Source organism: Rhipicephalus sanguineus, chromosome 6 (genome assembly GCF_013339695.2).
Source record: "Rhipicephalus sanguineus isolate Rsan-2018 chromosome 6, BIME_Rsan_1.4, whole genome shotgun sequence".
Lineage (NCBI taxonomy): Eukaryota > Metazoa > Arthropoda > Arachnida > Ixodida > Ixodidae > Rhipicephalus > Rhipicephalus sanguineus.
Genome location: NC_051181.1, coordinates 171,165,397 through 171,189,619, shown reverse-complemented (window position 1 = coordinate 171,189,619; position 24,223 = coordinate 171,165,397). Strand labels below are relative to the sequence as shown.

Here is a 24,223-nt window from a genome sequence, read left to right as displayed (position 1 = left end):
CTTCACATTTATATTCTAATTACTACAAATAACACCCCCTATACTTTCCTTGGCATTGCTGTCTGTAAGTTCTCATTAATATTGTGTATAACAAAGAAAAACGAGCCGTCTCCTAGGCGGGGCCATAGGCCCGTCCCAACAACTCGCAGGACTCGGAATAAAGTTATTTCCTCCTCCCTTGAAAGTAATCTTTCCTTCATTCATAGCGAGGGTCTCGTTCTGGCAGACATGATGCCTTCAGGTAGTATGTGAGGGATTATTGGTCAGCTGCCTGCTCGTAAGTAGATAACGTGCTACGTGACGCCAAAATAGGCAGAAAAAAAGAGCGTTCCACACTCGCCGCCATGGCTGCGACTGGCGCTGACTAACACTCCTAAGTTTAATCCACATATACAGTAGAACCTCGTTGATACGTTTCCGCTTAGTACGATTTCCCGTCTCCTATGCTCGAAATCGCGAAAATTAAAAATAACCCAATACAGTTGTGTGTAATATGTTCCGGGTAATACGTTCCCGGAAAATACGATTATTCGGCAGCAACGTTCAGCACCGCGGAAAACTGTGGTCGTATGATAAGTTTTGTACTCAGAAACTCATTCAGGTGTGCAAAAAGGGGCCTCTCGTGTACTTGTGAAGCGCGAAGTAGCAGACAGCCACTGCGTGGCGACGGCAGCTTCTCCGCTGTGCCTTTCGCCCCTCCGCGCTTTCTCTGCTTTGCACAATTGTCCCCTCCACGTCTTCTCCGAATTGCTCGATCGCCGCTCTCTGTCAACCACACACCGACCCGAAGGCAGGCAGCGACGCTGGCCGTCAAAATCTTCAAACGGCTTGCTGCGGAAACGCACATGCCGCTGCCGCATCGCCACCGCTGCAGAACACGCCGTGGCCCGTAACCATAGCAACCCCGCCATTGTGCCTAGTCAATATGGCCGATAATATCCCCCACACTTTTCTCCCGGAGCGCATTCGTTTTTGGGTTGCTCCGCCCGGCGCAATTCCAGTCGGCGTTCGTATTTCTCTGGCTGACCCTACCAGCGCGTCGTCAGAAGCTGCCAGAAAAGATTTGTTCTGGAAGATATCTGGGAGGTTTCTGGTTATCAGACGCCAAAACGAGACGATGTGCGCTCGCCGCCATCTTTTTGAGGACTTGACAGATCGCAGTGCGGGCGCTTGGGGACTTTACCTTCGGCTGCCTTTACGCCGGGCGTTATCTTTTAAAGCCCGCTCCGCCGTTCAAGATGGTGCGATTACGAGCGGCGGCGAACATATCAGCGTATGTCTCAAGACAAAACGCAAACTGATCAGCGCAAATGTGCGACGTAGTGTGCAATAGCCGCGAGCAGCTGTTGCTTTCGGGGACGCTTATCACTTTCACGAGATTTCGCATATCGTGCTGTACCGCGATTGTTACGTGCACTGTGAAGAGTTGAGCTTGTTAAGGGGAGACCCTGCTTCTGAAATGTGTTTCTTGTTTTTGAGCGTATCATTATGAAACTTTCACAGCCTATGTATTTTTATGTGCTGATTTCAAACATGCAATTATTGTTCTAATACAATATGTAGTTTTGAAACTATTGAATAGTTTTTGTATTGTTAGGAGCAGGCTTTATTTCTAAACTGTGAGAGTTATCAAGCAAATCAGCCTATCACAATAACCTGGAATCAATGCTGTATGCAATAAGACAAGAATGGATGTTCTAGGCCCATTTGAACAAAAGTTATGGTATGTTGAACATTCCCAGCTTGATCCCAGTTTGACCGAGCTCGACATCGCTGACTTGCCGAGTGTTCAACGTACTATAACTTTTGTTCAATTGGGCCTAGAACATCCATTCTTATTTTATTGCAAACAGTTTTCATTCCAGCTTATTGTGATATGCTGATTTGCTTTATAACTCTTACAATTTATAAATAAATCTTGCTCCCAACATTATACATGAAATATTTGATATTTTGAAAACAGCATAGTGTACTAGAAAAATAATTGCATATTTGAAATCAGGACATAAAAATACATAAGCTGTGAAAGTTTCATAAAAATGTACTCAAAAACAAAGAAACATGTCTCCGAAGCAGGGTCCGCCCTTAAGCCTTTAGCGGGGTGGCAGTTTTCTTCACGGACGGGGCGAGTCGCGCGTGATCTTGCGAACGTACGTGATCGTATCTCAAATGCTTATGCTCGAGAATATAACTTCCACTCTTCGGCAAACCTAGCCCCATATTTCCAAGCGGCAATGCAGAAAGAACCGACGCTCAAGCGGCGCAAAGTTTCGTCTGCTGACACGGCGGTAGCGTTTCTTTACGTTTACACTGGTTGTCCCAGAGTTCGATTTTGCAATATTCGGGTTGTCTCATGATTTCAATACACGTGACCACGACGTTATTTTCGGTCAGGACCGGAACTAGCTGGCTGACCAATGGCAGCCAGCAAGATGCCAGGAGTTCGAAAATCGAAGCATCCCTCCATGTTTTTTTTGAGAAATAAATGTTTTTTGCCCTTGCACCTCAATATGAGCTTGTCAGCCTCAATTTTTACTGGATTCGGATCGTACGTTTATTTTCCGCGTTTTTTTCGGAAACGTATCAACGAGGTTATACTGTATACCCTATAAAGTGGACGGGGAGATGACCGCCACCGTAGCTCAGTGGTAGAGCATCGGACGCGTTATTCGAAGGTCGCAGGTTCGGTCCCTGCCGGCGGCAAATTATCTTTTCGTCCACTTTACTTTCTTCACATTTATATTCTAATTACTACAAATAACACCCCCTATACTTTTCTTGGCATTGCTGTCTGTTAGTTCTCATTAATATTGTGTATAACAAAGAAAAACGAGCCCTTAAAAGTAATCTTTCCTTCATTCATAGCGAGGGTCTCGTTCTGGCAGACATGATGCCTTCAGGTAGTATGCGAGGGATTATTGGTCAGCTGTCTGCTCGTAAGTAGATCACGTGCTATGTGACGCCAATATAGGCAGAAAAAAAGAGTGCTCCACACTCGCCGCCATGGCTGCGACTGGCGCTGACTAACACTCCTGTTTAATCCGCATATATACCCTATAAAGTGGACGGGGAGATGAGCGCCGCCGTAGCTCAGCGGTAGAGCATCGGACGCGTTATTCGAAGGTCGCAGGTTCGGTCCCTGCCGGCGGCAAGTTATCTTTTTGTCCACTTTACTTTCTTCACATTTATATTCTAATTACTACAAATAACACCCCCTATACTTTTCTTGGCATTGCTGTCTGTTAGTTCTCATTAATATTGTGTATAACAAAGAAAAACGAGCCCTTAAAAGTAATCTTTCCTTCATTCATAGCGAGGGTCTCGTTCTGGCAGACATGATGCCTTCAGGTAGTATGCGAGGGATTTTTGGTCAGCTGCCTGCTCGTAAGTAGATCACGTGCTATGTGACGCCAAAATAGGCAGAAAAAAAGAGTGTTCCACACTCGCCGCCATGGCTGCGACTGGCGCTGACTAACACTCCTGTTTAATCCACATATATACCCTATAAAGTGGACGGGGAGATGAGCGCCGCCGTAGCTCAGTGGTAGAGCATCGGACGCGTTATTCGAAGGTCGCAGGTTCGATCACTGCCGGCGGCAAGTTATCTTTTTGTCCACTTTACTTTCTTCACATTTATATTCTAATTACTACAAATAACACCCCCTATACTTTTCTTGGCATTGCTGTCTGTTAGTTCTCATTAATATTGTGTATAACAAAGAAAAACGAGCCCTTAAAAGTAATCTTTCCTTCATTCATAGCGAGGGTCTCGTTCTGGCAGACATGATGCCTTCAGGTAGTATGCGAGGGATTATTGGTCAGCTGTCTGCTCGTAAGTATATCACGTGCTATGTGACGCCAATATAGGCAGAAAAAAAGAGTGCTCCACACTCGCCGCCATGGCTGCGACTGGCGCTGACTAACACTCCTGTTTAATCCACATATATACCCTATAAAGTGGACGGGGAGATGAGCGCCGCCGTAGCTCAGCGGTAGAGCATCGGACGCGTTATTCGAAGGTCGCAGGTTCGGTCCCTGCCGGCGGCAAGTTATCTTTTCGTCCACTTTACTTTCTTCACATTTATATTCTAATTACTACAAATAACACCCCCTATACTTTTCTTGGCATTGCTGTCTGTTAGTTCTCATTAATATTGTGTATAACAAAGAAAAACGAGCCCTTAAAAGTAATCTTTCCTTCATTCATAGCGAGGGTCTCGTTCTGGCAGACATGATGCCTTCAGGTAGTATGCGAGGGATTATTGGTCAGCTGTCTGCTCGTAAGTAGATCACGTGCTATGTGACGCCAATATAGGCAGAAAAAAAGAGTGCTCCACACTCGCCGCCATGGCTGCGACTGGCGCTGACTAACACTCCTGTTTAATCCACATATATACCCTATAAAGTGGACGGGGAGATGAGCGCCGCCGTAGCTCAGTGGTAGAGCATCGGACGCGTTATTCGAAGGTCGCAGGTTCGGTCACTGCCGGCGGCAAGTTATCTTTTTGTCCACTTTACTTCCTTCACATTTATATTCTAATTACTACAAATAACACCCCCTATACTTTTCTTGGCATTGCTGTCTGTTAGTTCTCATTAATATTGTGTATAACAAAGAAAAACGAGCCCTTAAAAGTAATCTTTCCTTTATTCATAGCGAGGGTCTCGTTCTGGCAGACATGATGCCTTCAGGTAGTATGCGAGGGATTATTGGTCAGCTGTCTGCTCGTAAGTAGATCACGTGCTATGTGACGCCAATATAGGCAGAAAAAAAGAGTGCTCCACACTCGCCGCCATGGCTGCGACTGGCGCTGACTAACACTCCTGTTTAATCCACATATATACCCTATAAAGTGGACGGGGAGATGAGCGCCGCCGTAGCTCAGCGGTAGAGCATCGGACGCGTTATTCGAAGGTCGCAGGTTCGGTCCCTGCCGGCGGCAAGTTATCTTTTTGTCCACTTTACTTTCTTCACATTTATATTCTAATTACTACAAATAACACCCCCTATACTTTTCTTGGCATTGCTGTCTGTTAGTTCTCATTAATATTGTGTATAACAAAGAAAAACGAGCCCTTAAAAGTAATCTTTCCTTCATTCATAGCGAGGGTCTCGTTCTGGCAGACATGATGCCTTCAGGTAGTATGCGAGGGATTATTGGTCAGCTGTCTGCTCGTAAGTAGATCACGTGCTATGTGACGCCAATATAGGCAGAAAAAAAGAGTGCTCCACACTCGCCGCCATGGCTGCGACTGGCGCTGACTAACACTCCTGTTTAATCCACATATATACCCTATAAAGTGGACGGGGAGATGAGCGCCGCCGTAGCTCAGTGGTAGAGCATCGGACGCGTTATTCGAAGGTCGCAGGTTCGGTCACTGCCGGCGGCAAGTTATCTTTTTGTCCACTTTACTTCCTTCACATTTATATTCTAATTACTACAAATAACACCCCCTATACTTTTCTTGGCATTGCTGTCTGTTAGTTCTCATTAATATTGTGTATAACAAAGAAAAACGAGCCCTTAAAAGTAATCTTTCCTTCATTCATAGCGAGGGTCTCGTTCTGGCAGACATGATGCCTTCAGGTAGTATGCGAGGGATTATTGGTCAGCTGTCTGCTCGTAAGTAGATCACGTGCTATGTGACGCCAATATAGGCAGAAAAAAAGAGTGCTCCACACTCGCCGCCATGGCTGCGACTGGCGCTGACTAACACTCCTGTTTAATCCACATATATACCCTATAAAGTGGACGGGGAGATGAGCGCCGCCGTAGCTCAGCGGTAGAGCATCGGACGCGTTATTCGAAGGTCGCAGGTTCGGTCCCTGCCGGCGGCAAGTTATCTTTTTGTCCACTTTACTTTCTTCACATTTATATTCTAATTACTACAAATAACACCCCCTATACTTTTCTTGGCATTGCTGTCTGTTAGTTCTCATTAATATTGTGTATAACAAAGAAAAACGAGCCCTTAAAAGTAATCTTTCCTTCATTCATAGCGAGGGTCTCGTTCTGGCAGACATGATGCCTTCAGGTAGTATGCGAGGGATTATTGGTCAGCTGTCTGCTCGTAAGTAGATCACGTGCTATGTGACGCCAATATAGGCAGAAAAAAAGAGTGTTCCACACTCGCCGCCATGGCTGCGACTGGCGCTGACTAACACTCCTGTTTAATCCACATATATACCCTATAAAGTGGACGGGGAGATGAGCGCTGCCGTAGCTCAGTGGTAGAGCATCGGACGCGTTATTCGAAGGTTGCAGGTTCGGTCCCTGCCGGCGGCAAGTTATCTTCTTGTCCACTTTACTTTCTTCACATTTATATTCTAATTACTACAAATAACACCCCCTATACTTTCCTTGGCATTGCTGTCTGTTAGTTCTCATTAATAGTATGCCTAGGGTGCAACAAAAGTAAAATTGTCATGCATTTTTACTTATTGTCTTCTCCTTTGCGTGCTTAATTATGGCACCCTATTAGGCGTATAATGCAGTGAAGGGCCCTAATGAAAGAAGTTGGACCTCTGAGCAAAGGAAAAAAATGCCGCCATCTGTGTAGTGATGCACTAAAAATGCAGTAAACCTAACTCTTGAATCCTGACAGTGTGCAGCCATCTAGACAATAAAAGTAAATGAAAACGCTCTCTTCATCCAATCTTTCTTTCCAGATGAGACTAGTGGGTGTGTTTCAATGCTCACGGTAGACGGCTAAGTGGACTGCGGCTATGCTAAGTCCAATTCCAATTCTCACGAAGCCATTGTCTCTGTGCAGGCTACTTTTCCGTCCGAGCAAGATGGCTGCCGAGCATATTGCTTGGATAGCTCGGATTTAGCTGGTATGGTCGCCTGCCCACAGCTTTTTTATGCGCTTAATGTAAGCCACATTCTATTTTTCATGGACATAAACACAAACGAATGTAAAGAAATAACAAATATGCTTGTTTTCCACAGTTTTCTTCTCGTCCATGTGAGGTGGCGTCACATCCCAGAGACATTGTGCAGACCCATTCCATTACTTGAACGACTTCTTTTAAGTTGTCAATGCAGATGATGCTGTCTAGAACTGGCACGCAGCCATTGTTGTGCACAAAGTCAGCTTGCCCAAAACGCTTAAAATACACTATTCACTGACAAATCCATGTTCTAGATACGAGTGTCTATTGGTCCAGCTCACCCCTGTATGTAGGCTTGTTCATGAGGGCCATGCGGGGACAGTAGTGCTTCCCAGGGAAGCCCGACACATGAACCTCAAGGGGCACTGGTCGCACAGCAGGCTTGAAGTTGTACAGACCAACCTGGAAAAAAAGAAAAAGCTAAGCGTTTCACCAGCAAGCAACAAACCCTGCACAAGAGACTATGACTGCGAGAACAGATGTGTCTTCTGTCAGCAAGCTGGCTCGCAGTTTCTCCTAAAGGTCTTCCCCAGAGCCAAGACAACTGACAAGCAAGCTACAGCAGAATATCATCAAATGGAATCTGAAGGGACCGGGAAGATATGTTCCATTTAACAGGAGTTCCATTTACTGAGAGGTGTGGGAGTGCTCCACCCCCTGTAACACTGTTTCGCCTTGTAGCATCCCCGTTTGGGCGGCTCGCAAACAGGAGAGCGCGCGATGGCGAGAGAAGAAAATAAAGAAGACGCTAGGCTGTGGCACGTGAAGCCACGACTCACGTTCCTTGCTGGCATCCAATATGGTTCAGGCGTGTCTTTCCTTCGCTCCTGTGGCATAAGTCTACAAGTGGTGACCTAGGACGAAGACAATGACGGACTCGAATGCACCTTCAACTGAACAAGCCTCACTTCTGCAGGACGTCTCGGCCATGCAACTGCGTCTCCCATCTTTCTGGCCACAGGACCCGCAAGTTTGGTTTCACCAGGTCGAGGCGCAATTCTCCCTGTACCGCATTGCCTCGGAAACGACACGCTACTACCACGCAGCCTCAGTCCTTCCTCCTGATGTTGCCTGCGAGCTCTCAGACATCCTCTCCAACCCCTCGGACACTACGCCATATCAGCACCTTAAAACCAAGGTGCTGGAGCGATTCATGCCTTCGGAATGCATCCGCCTACAGCAGCTCCTTGCAGAGTGGGACCTTGGCGACAGGCGCCCCTCCTAACTACTGCGCCGAATGCGACAGCTTCTTGGGGAGCACGATGTCTCTGCCCACTCAGCATTGCTTCGCAAGCTCTTCCTCCAACGCCTTTCTCAGCCAATCCGCCTCGTCCTCGCGGTGGCCGGCGACGTCAACCTCGACCACCTGGCGGAACTCGCCGATCAGGTTCAGGAAGCGACCTCTCCATCTGTCAACGCTGTCTTACCACCAGCAGACACAGCAATTTCGCGCCTGGAGGCCCGCATCGACGAACTTGCCGCCTCCATTGCCACTCTCCGGATCTCCCTGCAGGAGACCCGTTCGTCTCGTTCCGGTCGTCGAGCTTTTCCACGCACACGAGATGCTCGGAGTCCCAACCTCCACCTCTCTGCTGGTACCACCGGCGTTTCGGACACCGAGCCACGAAGTGTACACCTCCATGTTCGTGGCAGGGAAACGCCTGCCGGGATCACTGACGGTGGCGTGTGATCTCACTTCTCGTTCCAGCCGCCTTGTCATGGTCACAGACCAGCTGCCGGGCGCCAGGATCCTTATAGATACGGGCGCGGAAATTAGCGTTGTGCCCCCGACTAAGGCTGATCGTTCGAAGTCACAGGGGCACATAAGTCGGCCAAAAATGTGGAGCTCACTCAGATTCACTCATGCAATACATTTTGCCCTTAGGGCTCACTCGGACTCAGACTCACCAAAGTTTTCCTCAACCGGATTCACTCGGACTCAGACTCACCAAAATTTTTCCCAACCGGACTCACTCGTACTCAGACTCACCAAAATATAACTCACTATAACTCACTCAGACTCAGACTCACGGCTCGATCTGAGTCTGAGTGAGTCGACTCATGAGTCCGTTAGCCTATACTTAGGCTTTTTCTACCATAATGTCAATGCTCTTTAATGCCAATATCTCGCATAATCGGTGCGCTACTTAGCACCTTTCGATCTCGTACCTTCAAAGACGAGTTATCTGAGTTCGCAGTTCAATAAGGACCTTTGTATTGAAAGAGATGACTCACACGAGATATTTTTATCAGTAACTTCCCATGAGAAAGTTTGCAGGGTAGGTCAAGGCACCTCCTCTCTCTCTCCCTCCCCAAATCACGCCTCTGATCAGTCAATATTGAGCTGATGTATGAACGTTAGCGCGTTGAAGTATGTGAGAGCATACGTGAGTATATACGTGAGCCGACATAAGGCTGATAGTAATGCTGAAGTTGAGTAGATAGCACCATAGGTCGGCAAAGAACGTGGAGCTCACTCAGACTCACTCATGCAATACATTTTGCCCTTAGGGCTCACTCGGACTCAGGCTCACAAAAAGTTTCCTCACCCGGACTCACTCAGACTCAGATTCCCGTCTCGATGTGAGTCTGAGTGAGTCGACTTATGAGTGAGTTTGCCGACCTATTCAGGGGCAAGTGCTTCGTGCTGCCAACGCCTCGTCTATAGCGACGTATGGCACGAAGAGGTTGTCTTCCAGGCGTCGGTCAGCTCGAAACCCGTTCTGCAAGTCTGTGAGCATGCTGTTGTTCTCTGCCCACCCACTCATCCAGGCCTTCAATACCTGTGCAAATACACGGTATAGGACGCTTGTTACAGTCAAAGGCCTGTAGTCTCGTAGAAGCCCAGCATCTCCACCTTTCTTTCTCACCAGGCACACCCTTCCTGTTCGCCAGGCTGTAGGGACTGTCACCCGCCACGATGCCAGAGAAGATGTCGGCACGGTGATCTCGGGCAGCATCCCCCAGGTGTTTTACAACACCGGCGGGTATGCCATCGAGTCCTTTGGCCGTGTGTGCATAAATGCGTGTGATTGCCCTGTCCACCGCCCTTCTTGTCACTTGCCATTTCATGATCTCATATTCGGGGCAGTGGATTTCTGCTTCATTATCCTCTGCGGCCACGCAGGCTGACTGTGTGGGTTGGTACAGACGATGCATATGTTCTGTAAGATGTTCCGAGAGATCATAGACGGCCAGATCCGTCTCCTAATTCCGAATCCGCAGCATGGCTGCCCTCCTGTCAAGCGATGACACATATGTCCAAAACCGCCGGGAACCGTTCCGCCTGTCTTCAGTTAAGGCTTTCAGCTGCTTGCCATTGTGCTCGGCAATCTTGTGTTGCACTATTGCTTGCATAGCTCTTTTGCAGTCTAGGTACAGAGAAGTTAAACAAGCGCCACCCCTATCCTGTTTGCGAAAGTAGAAGAGAAATTGGGTGGCTCTGCGGCCGAGGGGTGGCGCGAGTGCCGCCCGGCCAGCTGTACGCCGAACTTGGGACCTAGGCTGTTGTGTGCGCGTCTCCTGCCTTTGTCGCGTGCGGGTTTTATTGATTCCGTTTTTTTATTTTGTTTTTTGAGGCCACGACACTGAGCATGTTCCCCCTTTGCAGAGGGGCAGGCCACTACTACATCATCATCATCATCGGCCGCGCAGCGACGCGACGCAACCAATGCTGCACGCCAGTAATGTTCTCTGTGGCGGCCGTGGTGCGTGGTTTTGCGGTTCGTAATGGCGCGATTTCTTTTTGTGCTCGCGAATTGCAGTCTGCGATTCCTCCCAAGTGTATCAGCTACAAGTGTTGCATGTGTAGGAAGTGAGACATAGTGCAGCCTGTGCGAGCGGTGCAAACAAAGGGCTGTCTTAGTTGAGTATCACGGCTCGGCTGTGTCACGACCACAATTTAATCTACGTGCTCTCAGGTTCGTGACATTCAAACTTTGTGTAGTTTTGAACAGACTGTGCAGTCTCAAAGTATTGTATGTGTTTCACCTGCCAACCAAACAGACTCGCCGAATACTATATCGAATATTCGTGTAACCGAATACTTCGTATTCGATTCGCAAATCGAACTATTCGGCAAGTTGGAATTCGATTCGTATTCGTATATTCGAGTATTCGCACACCCCTAGTAATGAGTAGAGCAAAGTGAAGGCGTGAAAGAGATTCTAGAGGCGGACCAGATTAAGATTGCAGCAGACGCGTGCATCAGTGCACCTTCGGTGCACTCGACGATGAAGGAAACAAACTTCCTTCACAGCAGCTCATCATGTGTCTTCACGGCCCCTTTGAAGCTTTCCCGTTTGTGTGCTCTGGCCAGTGAACAAACCAAGAAATCAGGGTGCGAAAAGAAGCACAAGAAGCCATTTGTCCCCTGTGATACGGAAGTGGTATATAAAATTCCACTCACTTGTGGTAAAGCTTACACCGGCCAAAGGGGCCGATGTCTTAGTGATAGATTAGGAAAGCACGCGACCATGCTGGTGGCTCAGAATGACGGGGCGCACCTTCCTGCGCATTGCAGGAAGTGCGGGTGCACAGCACTTTTCGAGGAGGCAGACGTAATGAGTAGAGCAAAGGGAAGGTGTCAAAGAGAGATTCTAGAGGCGGACGAGATTAAGATTGCAGCAGACACGTGCATCATCAGTACACCTTGGGTCTATTTGACAATGAAGGAAACAAACTTTCTTCACAGCAGCTGATCATATGTACCACCCTTGAAGTGATCTTAGATTGTTACCGCGTGTGTCAGTGATTAGGAAAAAAATTTTTTGTGTGTGACAGTGGCTGTTGTGAATGCGCCTGCGCATAAGCTTTCTTGATGAGAAGTTTTTTTAGAATAAACTCAGTTGGAAGTGAGCGTCCTTTCTGACATGTTGCCTTCCTTTCAAACCAAATTTGTGCTCCCCTACGCAAGATGTCAAACCAACTAGCCCAACAACTGACCATTTTGATGCAATGTTCAGTGAGCTTCGTCCTTCGAGCGGGTGTTTGTTTTCTCTGAAACCCCTCTCCAGTGCCTTGATGAACTTAGAAAGGAAGGGGTACTTCTGCCCACCTGTAACAGACTTGAGCAAAAACACCTATGCCCAATAATCATCACTCCTCTCTTCCAAGCCTAAGGACCTTGGCAATCCCCGCACCTGAACAGGTGCCATTCATTGATGAGCAACAACATCTGGAGATCAGTTATGAATTCATCGCAGTGACTGCACTTCCCTTTCGACACTCGTATAGTTCAGTGCAAGAAACCTGGCGTGCATGATAACCTTATTGGCCAAGGGGAGCGTCTTCAGCAGTGCCTTTCCGCATGCCAAATAAAAGGCCCCAAAGTTTTTTTTTTTCTGCCGGATCCCAAGCCTCCATCGCTTTCTCGGTGTCTGCACCAAGCTCTCGTCGTGCCTTCCAGAGTGCCGAGTCATCCAAGTCAAGCTGTATTAGGTCCCGCACACTTTTTTCACAGTATGCCTCGCCACGCAGAACCCGACTAAGCACCCGCTGCACTAGTGCCAGAAGTTCCTCATGAAGAAAGTGAAGAAGTGGTTCCTGCTTCTGGAACAGCCTCTGGAACCCGGCAAATAGTTCGGCAGCATTCCTCAAGAAGAGAACTTTTGCATAAAGCGTGTTGCTGCTGAAAGCTCAGGCAAGACGCTCATGCTGGGTCTGGGCGTCAGATCGCCGGTCTGCAACAGCATCCTTTAAGAAGAAACGACCAAGTGCCAGAAAATGCTCCTGAATGCGAGACGGTGAATCTTGCAGTGTCAGCCACCGGTTTGAGACATGGCGAAGAAACATGTCGGGTGCTATACCCAGCACTTCTTGTTGTTCTTTTAGGGCTTCTGTGCGCACAGCATGTTTAAAGTAATAATAAACATCCCGTACTAGTTCCTCCACATCTGAACAAAACACATCAAGTGCCTTGGAAAACGCATCGCAAACTTGGTGTAAGCTGCACTCACCAACGTCAAGTAAGTTGGCATTCATCCTTTGCTTCATCTTTGCTTTCACATCCTTCATTACGTTGGGACCATCGCTAAAAACGCAGAGCAAACCTTTTCCTGGCCGCTCGGCCAATGCCTTTTCCATATGCTCAACTATAGTGTCTCCTGTGGCCCGACCGAGGTTAGATGACACGAGATGCTCAACAGTAACCTGCGGCTTACTTTCCGAGAAGTACCTCCCTTGGATGTCCAGTTGTTGCACTCGCTGTTCGGGCTTGGGTGTCTCGTCTATCATGACTGAATAGAAAACAGCCGGCTGACACAGCTCTGTGATGACATCAGCCTTAAAGTATGGTCCAAGTCCATCAGAGATGACATGTGACAACTTATGTCTGCCACAGCTAAAGTTCTTTGTAACTTCGCTGTCGGAGAACATCACCCTGCGCATCTCGGTGGCAGTGTCCACCCAAGAATATGGTATCCCTTTAGAGATTACGGACATGGCAAACACTGCCTCAACCTTAACAACACGATCTTGCAGTGATGCAAGGGGTCTTCCTTGTGAGAAGTCCATCGTGGCTTGCACAGTCTTGGGCGCCTTCAATACACCACTGCCATCTCTGTGCTTTGCTGTCGCTTCGAGAGGCTTTTTTATTCCTGCATGGCACTTGACAGCTGCAGCACCATGCATAGCACAAGAAATTGTGGTGTTGTACAGTTTGCACACAGTGTCTTTGATGCCTTGCTTGCACCAAAGGCCAGTGACGTCATTGTTGCAGTCCACTTCAGTGAGCTGCTGAACATTGTGGACCGCCCTGTGCATGAGAGAGTATGGTGAGAGCTTATTTTCTACCATGCTCAGTCACCCACCATTATTTTCCCAGAGCTGTGAAAATCTTTGCCCATTTACAAAGCTAGTGCAAGTGAAGTTTCTAGACAACTGTTACTTTAATTTGCCACTATACACGAGGCAACCAAAAGTTTGCGCGCGCGACGCCAGTGCCGGATGCTCCCCTGGTGGGCCGCTGAAAACCTCGAAGGCCGTCGGCTCGACCGCGGAAGCAATTGCGTGCTGCCGCGCATGCGTTTTTGGCACAGCACGTGCTGCCGGTGATTATATTTCCAAGTTTCAAAGCAAAACACGTCATTCCACAAGTTAGTACGCACCATTCTTATGCCGCGCAGTGCCGCGTCAGCCTTGAGATGATTATAAGCAGTGAATTCAACTGTGAAACTGCATATTCAAGGGAAATGCACAGGCAAAACAAGCGCAAGGCTGTACGCAGATTCAAATAGTAATTTATTTTGCGTGCCTTATTTTGATCATAGTCATAGGGCAGACCGAGTGGTCCTTACACATAGAGCAACAAAGTTTAGTCAACTCCTCCCACATCATCGCGCCCATTCACTACCTTCAGAAAAGAGCACACTGGAATACCAGATGATGTGAAAACCCCGTTGTGGTAATGCAGATACCGTGAAATATTTAACACAGTGATCGCGAGTGCATATCTGCACTGGTGCTCTTTGATAATCCTGCTTGCGGCCTGCGAGCCTGTGAGGCAGCCGCGTGACAGAACAGGTTCTGTATTGTACATTCATCACATAAATGCACAAATGGCTATTGTATTTTTTATCCTTACTAACTTGATTAGTTTATTCTGATAAGCCTTTGAAAGTCCTTGTATCATTTATTGTATGCAGTACTCACCAAAACAAAGGCCATTTCTGATCGTTTTATATATATGTTGTTCATCCAGTGAACTATATGATGACAAACATTTTTGTGCCTCGCAAAAGCGGGCACTCAAGCTACTTTTCTCTTTTTATTGTGATAGCAATTATATGGACAGTCTCGGCTGAATTTTGCCGTCGCCGCCGTCATGCACCGTATATGTGTAAGTATGTATATACAGGGTGTCCCAGCTATCTTTAGCCAAGGGTTAAAAAAATACAATATTGGAGGCAGGCGAGTGAAATCAGTTGCAGATTGCTGACAGCCACCTTGCGCACTACTGACAATTTTTTGTTTTGTAATTAAGTAATTTGTTAATTAGGATTATTTAACTAAATTGCTACATATTGACTTTAGGCAAGAAATGCGGCTTGCAAAGTTTGAGAGCGCCTTCAGAAACCCCAATTACATTATTTGTGATAAAGAAAGTCTCACGTAAACCATTTTTTCCAAGCTGCAAAGAAAGCCCGCGAAATACAAAAAGAACCACGTGACTAGCGCACTCGCGTGCCGTGAGAATGCTGCCCTCAGCCATGGTTTGAGCGAACGAAATCAGCTACGGCCGCGACTCGCCGTCTCCGTTGCAGCGGTAGGCCGATAAGTTAAAGGTGGTTTCTTGGCCCGCGCTCGCTACAACTTGCACCGTCACGCGCGCCAACTGGCTGGCAATGGGCCAAGAAACCACCTTTAACTTATCAGCCTACCGCTGCAACGGAGACGGCGAGTCGCGGCCGCAGCCGATTTCGTTCGCTCAAACCACGGCTGAGGGCAGCATTCTCGCGGCGCGCGAGTGGGCTAGTCACGTGGTTCTTTTTGTATTTCGCGGGCTTTCTTTTCAGCTTGGAAAAAATGGTATACGTGATACTTTCTTTATCGGAAATAATGCAATCGGGGTTTCTGAAGACGCTCTCGAACTTTGCAAGCAGCATTTCTTGCCTAAAGTCAATATGTAGCAATTTAGTTAAATAATCCTAATTAACAAATTACTTAATTACAAAACAAAAAATTGTCAGTAGTGCGCAAGGTGGCTGTCAGCAATCTGCAACTGATTTCACTCGCCTGCCTCCAATATTGTATTTTTTAACCCTTGGCTAAAGATAGCTGGGACACCCGGTATATATAAAAGCCCCAAAGAAAAATAATTCAGAAAAATGCTTCCGAAGCGCGGAATCGAACCAGGGACCTCTTGCTCCACAGCGAGTGGCGCTAACCACTATGCCACGAAATGAAGATCCTCCACGTAGCTAACGGCGAGCGTTATATAGACACCCTTTACCGCTGAACGGACTCAGAGACGGCCGGCGCTTATAAGCGTTTCTTCATTACCAGCGAGATGGCGCTAGGAGTGCGACGGGCGCATTTAAAGTCGTCGGCGAGCTCGCTCGCTTCTTATATTTTCGCAGAAAGAACCTTGCCCTTCCGCTGTCTGCTCGCGTGGTTTTCTCGTGGTGAGGGGAAGAGGGATGTTTCGAGCTTTCACCGTGATGTCGGCGCTCATGTTTCAGAACGTACGAAAGTCTCTCGAGCTCAAGGGATGCCGCCAAATGAACAAACAGAAGATGAGCGCGAACTATCAAGTGTCACAACTTGACACTTGAAGCACGCTAGTTTCCTTCGCTGCTTTGGCCACCTTTGCAACAGGAGCGCTGTTCAAACTGAGAGTATCCATTGGCGAGCCTCACTTCATATAGCATTAGTTTCTTGCTATCGCATTCATTGCTTTGCCCTTGCGGCGAAACTGTGACTTTTTTATTTCAGACGTGTAAAGAGGTCATATTGGTGCAATGCATATTGCAGCATTGCGTGCTTTCTATACAATGACTACTGTGTACAGAGCCATTGTAATTGGCTGTTAAAAAATTCTCGCCCGTGTTTCTGAGGCAAAGCAGCACAAAATGTTACCATTCGCTCAAGTGCTGCTAGCCGAAACAGTGTGCGTGCGTGTGTGCGTGCGTGTGTAAGCATCTTCCTTTCTACAAATTTTAGCAACGTGGCTCTTATGTTGCTCTGAAATGACATAAGAAATAAACAGCAGTCACATTTTTTTTCTTCGCAATATTCTATTTTCGGAAACCGCAGGACCAGGAAAACCGTCCACCTCACCTTGGGGAGAACTTGTGCACAAGTGGAACAGTGTAATAATAATATCTGGGGTTTAACGTCCCAAAACCACGATATGATTATGAGAGATGCCGTAGTGGAGGGCTCCGGAAATTTCGACCGCCTGGGGTTCTTTAACGTGCACCTAAATCTAAGTACACGGGCCTCAAACATTTTCGCCTCCATCGAAAATGCAGCCGGACAAGTGGAACAGTGAAGGTAGCAAACGCACCATTCTTGTTTCGCCCTTGTGCATTGGTAACAGCTTGATGAGGGCTAGTCGGTTCATAATTAGAGGAGAGAATAAAACAGCGCAGGGGGGAACAATGACAACAAAGGAACGAAGCTCTTGTCCTATCGTCTTCGTTCCCTTGTTGTCCATGTTCTCGTCATGGTGTTTCATCCTCTGCCCTTGTGCAGCTCACCCCAAAAATCGTTTACAAGAAGCCCAGCTTAAAATACGTTTTCGGGGGGACATGCCCGTTTTTGGGTAGTTTTCATGCCAAACTCGGGTTGGCATGAACGACACAACCGTGCTGGTTGTATCGTTTATAAACGCCTCTCTCATATGCACACACGTTTTGAAGCAGGGTGACTAATTCAACATTTTTTTGGCGTTTATTTTCATACCGAGGTCGCAGAAGTTCTCGTCATAAATGTTCTGCGCAATCATGGTGCCATTTCTTTTCAATATTCTAAAAGCGTGGCGCAATAATTTATTTTCAACCTTTCATTTTCTCGACCATATGGGTATTACCGTTGACCAAAAAGATGGTATTCTTGGCCAGTCTCTTGACAAACGTGCTCTACACCATCTCCGCCGACCCCGCGAGATCACGAGCCGCAGCTCAATACAACGCTAGAGCAAGCGCACTGGTGCTCAGCATAGCGCGAGAGGAGAACGCCTGCCTTGAAGAGCAGAAAACGAGGGGGGAAGAGAGAGAGCATCGTGCAGCGAGACAGAACGCACGCAGTCGCAATGTAAACAAACAGGGGACGGAGCACCGTGCGCGACCGCATAACGAGATTTCCGAAAAGGGGGCGCCTTTCAGAAGGGCGCAGCAGCGCCCCTGACCCAGGTTTTCTCGTTTATTAGTGCACTATTTTAACTGCACCCCTGATATCGCGTAAGTCTAAGTGGGCTGCAAAAGGTCTTCAGTCTTTTCGGTAATGGCACAGACCGGTCAATGAACAATCCGACTAGCGCGCGATTGCGGTGATGCCTTCACGCATAACATCAGGAAAGGACAAAAGCGGTATGGCGGCCACCGACAAACGCACCATTATGACTACCCCCGTAGGTGCAAGGGGTAGGGACTTAATAACAGGGAGGGGGCGATGCGATGAACCTTCCTCCCCTGAAGGGGAACCCTGCATATGCCTACTAGCACCCCATCACCATAAAGTGCCTTCAGCTATCTGCTTGGCCGTGCGGGTGGCGTAGCATCAAGTGTACTGCAGGCGTTTAATAGGTGACAACAAAAGTGTGCTGCACCACAGTTCACTGCCACCTCATGTGGGATCGCCTTCAAGAATACGGCGCAGGTGCCGAGAAACCATACCGCTCTGACACTACCTCATCAAATGCGCGCGCATATGGCGCTGCAAGCGTAGCGCCGTTGTAAGCATAATAGTTTCGAAACCCTGCAATAGTTTTGAAATGCTCCTTGATGTCAGTACCACATGCTGATGTTGCCACCACGCGCTAGTGGATGGTCGTGCGAGAGAGCTGGAATCAGCGCTGCGGCAAATAAACAAACAAAAAAAGGCTTTGTCGTGCATACTTTAGGCACTATTTACTGCGCCACTGCATTTATTTCCTTCTTGGCAGTGGCGGCGCAAGCCAGGAGATGCAAACTTGAACTTGATGATTAGTGCCTACTACCGTTTAATGCATAGTTAAGCCGCGTTCATAGTAGGTATGTTTTAATGAGGTTAACGCATGCAGCCGGAAATATTCGCTCTATCCAAACAAAAAATACTCACCTTCGCTCATTGCGGAAAGAATACACGCAACAGTGTCGACACCAAAACCGTGGCGACCAGAGGAACACGCTATGCACAATGAAGAAACTGAGAGTGAACAACCCCGCTACGCATGCCACTCGATAGTTTTTGCTATGCGACAGTGGCGCCAGAACACACAGCCTACCGAGAAACAGCAAGCTTGCGGAGCAGCAGCGCATTTTGGGGGGTCACGCATATTGACAACCGCTCAGAGGCGATCATCACAGCACTGTTGCAAATTGTGTAGAAGACGAGGAGTGGCGCCATCATCATTAAGATAAGATCGGTATGTTCGAATAAAGAAGAGGTCAACGGGAGGCTTCACCATGGGGACGGCGGCTTGTGCTATTTTTTACATTTTGGTGCCCTGAAACCTGGGAGAAAGGACCTTCAGAGGTGAGAGCGAGTGGACATTACGAATTCTCGGCCACATCTGTAGCCCGGAGGACTTCTGTGAAGCCATCGTTCGGTGAAGCTGATGTGCGAGGCCTAACCATCCCCGAGACCAACATCGTGAAGAATGTCAGCCTCACAACTAACTGATCTTCGTCGTGTGAGACTAGTGTGATGGATGCCATGTCGACTTCGCCTCGCAACGCTGCCGGCCAGTGATTTGTTACGTTTCCGACACTGGACTGGATCATGGAGGCCCTATTCGAAAGGCGGAATCAAGTACGGAAGGCCGTCACGCAAGCCATCGCAAGGATCGAAAGCCTTCTACACGTGGAGCACCAATCAGCAGAAGTACAGGGCAAAATAATCTGTCCGTCTACGTTCCCACCATCTAGCCAATGCGCATTGAACAGCAATCTTGTCGCGCAGAAGCCAGACGAGTCAGCCTCCCAACCTATAGCTGAACGTACGGAACGCCGACAAATGAGCGCTTCGACTACAGAAAAGACCATTCGAGAAACCCACACAGAAGGACAACCTCAGTTTCTAAAGACTTATTCCATGCCTTCGGAATTCTTGTCAACGTGCAACACTCAAGAAGCTAATGACAAGACAGCTGCAATAACACAGGTGTGTGAGGTGGAAGAGATTGCTATCATTGAAAAGCGGGAAGCCTTTGTAAATCCAAAAGGTTGTCGACGACATATTAAGGATGCATGCGAGCCAAGGACAACAGATTCAGATGACAAGTCCCCCCCGACGTGCGCACTAGTGCCTAGCGGAAGCAAATCAAGGCCAGTTCATAAAGCGAAAAGAAATAGAAAGACCATGGCTACACAAGAACAAGACCCTTGTACTGACCATAGCTGCGGCTCTTCGAGAAAGTTGCAGACGGCAAGATCGAAGGCAATGCAGATCATACAGCTTATTTCAGCTAAGATGCAAAATACCGAGACCGCGTTAAAGCCACGAATGAGACAGTCCCGACCAAGGCAGATGAAGAAGCTTGACGCTTCCAAGGCCAACGCAGCCAAGACAAAGAAATCGAGAAAATTTCCCAGAAATGGCTACACCAGAACCTCGTGGAAGTGTCTGCATTATGGACGTTCATGTCAACGAAAACCGCTCATCGAGAGCACAAGTTCACCAAAGGCAACGTGTTCAAAAGCACGGCTATAGAACAAGTGCCGGAAGCACCGCTGGAAGACCAGGTGCAGGAGAAAACATGGATGATCCTACCTGGATTGACTTGGACTGGACACAAATACCGATGAACAAATATTGTCTATTTAAAATCCGTGTGTGTTAGTGTTCATCGTCAGGCATCAGTAGGGGACGCAGAGGATGTTGCAAATTGTGTAGAAGATGAGGAGCGGCACCATCATCATTAAGATAAGATCGGTATGTTCGAATAAAGAAGAGGTCAACGGTGGGCTTCACCATGGGGACGGCGGCTTGTCCTTTTCTCTACAAGTACTATGGAAGCCTCCATTACGAAGGCACATAGAAGGACACGCTTGGGCGCGCTAACGTGTTCTGCGAACGTATCTCTGGCACTGCTTGTAAAGTTACGTTTTCCCATGCTGAAACTGACGTGGGCATGAAAATTCTTGCTTGTGAGGCCATTTTGGCGCAGGAAAACGGAATCGTATCAAAAATGCGCCATATGTGCAGCTGTCTCACCCCTGCAGACATTGTCTACCTCTCGGAAGAGAAGACTGCATTCTATGCTAACCGCCAGCGGCTCATCCAGGAGAAGGACGCTGCACCACGTCAAGTTCAGAGTTACACGGAACAGGTAGCATCGCTGGAAGCCAAGATGGCCGAGCTGCGATTGAAGTTGCTTGAGGAGAAAATGGATTGTGAACGGGAACACAGTGACAATGCGACCAAGCTGAGGGAACTTCAACACCTGCTTTCAAGAAGCAACAAAATCTTGGGAAGTTGGATAAACTTCAGGAAGTCACGAGGAAAGATGCTCAGGCAGACTTGGTGAAGGAGCACGAGTCAAAAGTACAGAACTTGACTCAGGAGTGGAACGAGGTGCGAAAGCTGCTGCTTGCATCAGAAGAGAAGCTATGACCGACTCACCCCTGGTGCTCAAGATACTGAAGCAAGGCATGTTGTTCGGCTAGTCAGTTCATGGTTTCAACAAGGTTTTAAACTGCGTGAAGAAGACACGTCAAAAACAGGAACACATATGCACACATGGTGCATACAGCAGAAGTTGGTTCCAGGATGAACTGGAGCAAAGAAGGAAACAGCCAACACACAGTGTGGAAACATTCGAGCGAAGTAAAGAAGCATGAATCAGATTTGCCGACTGCTTGATTTTTGGATTATTCAGTGAGGGAGAGTGAATAGTAGGACGCTGACTGTATTTTCATCCCTGCTAAGAATACTGTATTTGCAGACAGTCAGGTAACACTGCCTTTCGTAGATAGCAATGTGTCCAGTGTCAGTGCATGTGAAAGTGATTGACCGAGGATTAGTGGTGCTCTTCTGAAGATGCATGACCAGTGAGCTATGCTTTACCTAGAAACATTGCTTATATAGATTTCTTCTTCTGTTTTTACAACTTACTGTGCTGCCCTCATGTGACACAGGTCTCAACACTTGCAAACTGGCAGTGAAAGATGGTTATGTAGAAAAAAGCAGAGCATTTGTGTGCCCGACTTACTTCTCCAATACCCAGCCAATCGGCCAGGTCTCGGGCATTGGCCAAGGCCGTTGAGAGTCCAATGATGCGAACTTTGCGGCTGGTGTAGGAACCGATGTAGTTGGCCCGGGACACAATCACCTCCAGCACAGGTCCTCGGCCCTCACCTACCAGGATTAACAACCACATAAGAGACAAAAACACAGCATCTCATGAGAGACCTTTAGAAGATCGCGGTGCCTACCACTTATATACAGTAAAAGCTAATTAATTCAGATTTCACGGGACCAGAAGAAATGTCCGAATTATTGAGAGCATCAAGAAAAAAATGAACAAATGTAAGTTACATCAATGCACTTTCATTTTCTTCAATACATAAATCCAGTACTTACATTTTGTGTACGGGCAGAGCAAAAGCTGCAATTTTCATAATTCTGTGACTTCGTTCTCAACGAGACCACGGCGGCAGACTCCAGGGTATAATTAGGCCGAGACGTACTCCTTATCATGTTGCGCCACCACGCGCATGTGACAATAGTTCTTTTGCAGGTAAAATGGCGAGGCAGCAAATGTGGCTTAAAGCTCCTCATCTTCCACAGCTTCTGCCATGTTTGAGTTTTATGACATTGCGCAGGCAGTACATCAAGTTAAAACGAAGCTGATGAGTGCTGGATCTGCCTGTGGACAAAACCATGGTCACTAACTGATGAAGGCATCGATGTGGACAGCGCCGCTTCGTTTCAGTTGTCATCACACATTTGCGGCGCTCAGAGAATTGTACAAATTAACTGGGTTGTGGCCAAATGGGACCGACTTAACGAGAATTTGATGCCATTAAACAATGCATGTGCTGGCCGGGAAAAAGGAACACATCCGAATTATCCGATTTTCTGAATTAACGAGGGTCGAATTAATGAGCACTTACTGTACTGGGACAAGGCAGGGATTTAGAATAACAGAGAGCTGAGCTAGGTGCTAAGTATTGATGTTAAAGAGACAGGGCGTGCAAACACAAGAGTTTGTGGTGTCTTGACTTCTCTGTTGTGTCTGTGTTTGCACACACTGCCTCTTTAACACGAAGGCAAGGATTTTAACCAGAAAAGTCTGACAGGAGTAAAGCCAGAAGGGAGGTCCGCCCTGCCTTTAAGTATTTTCATTTGTATGTGCACACGTATACATGCACGTACAAAACGTAAAAATTTGGGGGGGAGGCAGGGGGGAGGGGTTGAAGCCTCCAAAGCATACCCCTGGCTATGCCACTGTCTGCTGACTTGTTGACAGAAGGCAGTGTGTTGACAGCCATGTGCACTGAAGTTTGGCAACAGTCCTGCCCTAGCGATGCTTGCCGAGTGCTATAGTGCTGGTGCATGCCCCTAAGTCAGCAGCCTCTGACAATAGATAAGGGGATGAGAATGACGAGGCATGTCAACAGGTTTTCCTGATTTTCTCGTGCATTTCCAGTAGTGGGTCTGCGCATTCCTCAAGAAACAAGAATTGCTGAGTTTGTGCTGTCAATCTGTGTGCTCCAATGGTGACAGGCACTATGATGCCATCGGTGCTCCTGTGAAGAGTGGCTCTACTTGTGGACTTTTCACTTCAGAAGTGAAAAACATAGCTAGCTCGTTTTCACATAATAGCAGCGCTTAAGAACTAACACCAGGTCACATGATGAAGATAATGGAACGGCACCTGTCCCATCATCTGTGACGAGCCCTCTCACTGATGCATGGGAAAAGTTTGCACCGTAACAACTGGAACATAGGTCATCCCCCCCCCCCCCGCCCCGGTTTCGAACAAATGAAAATTGGAAAAAGATATAAAAAAGGAGTACATGGAACATCCAAACTATCAAAAGGTGCCCTTACAGTGACACAACTACTGCCATTTCAAATGTGGCACAGTAAAAATTCCACTTATTTACATGTGTATTTACACGCTGTAGACATCACTACAGCTTAGCCACCACCATTACACCACCGCTACAGCTTTTTGCCACCACCATTGGTTTCTCGTATACATAATTTCGTGCCCCATAAAGGGAGTAGCAGTCTTTTTTGGAACAGAAAAGTGGTTCCACATCAGTCCACCTTTGTGTGCCCGTGCTCCTTTGGCACAACCCACATGACAGGGTTAAGAAAGTGAACGGGTAATGCCACCAGCCGCCAAGCCTCACCACGAGAGGACTACACCATTAGGGCTCTCGAGCACAGAGTGCTGCCGAAAATGGACAGCATCAACTTGCAGCTCCCGGCCCCATTCAACTTTGCGAACCCGGGGACTTGGCCAACGAGGCTCAGCCACTACAAGGACTATGCAGTGGTTTCAGGATTGACACTAGCATCTGAAGGCAAACAAATATGGGACCCATTATAAATGTAATGCACATTTTCTGGGAAAAATAGATTTATTGATTGGACCTGTACAAATGATTAAATTTCTTCACAATACTCTCCACCTGCATCAATACACTTGCGGAGACATGTCTGCCATGCCTG

The 24,223-nt window shown here is 47.6% G+C and overlaps 1 protein-coding gene across 1 annotated transcript in view; it reads right to left on the bottom strand.

Annotated features, from left to right (window-relative positions):
- The window catches only part of LOC119397040 (activating signal cointegrator 1 complex subunit 3), a 623,467-nt gene that overhangs the window by 220,199 nt on the left and 379,045 nt on the right, over nucleotides 1-24,223 (bottom strand). The window contains exons 24-25 of the mRNA XM_037664465.2: nucleotides 21,750-21,895; nucleotides 7,177-7,297 (exon numbers count right to left, since the gene is read on the bottom strand). Of these exons, the coding sequence (XP_037520393.1) occupies nucleotides 7,177-7,297; nucleotides 21,750-21,895 (267 nt within the window). The remainder of the gene's footprint in view (nucleotides 1-7,176; nucleotides 7,298-21,749; nucleotides 21,896-24,223) is intronic.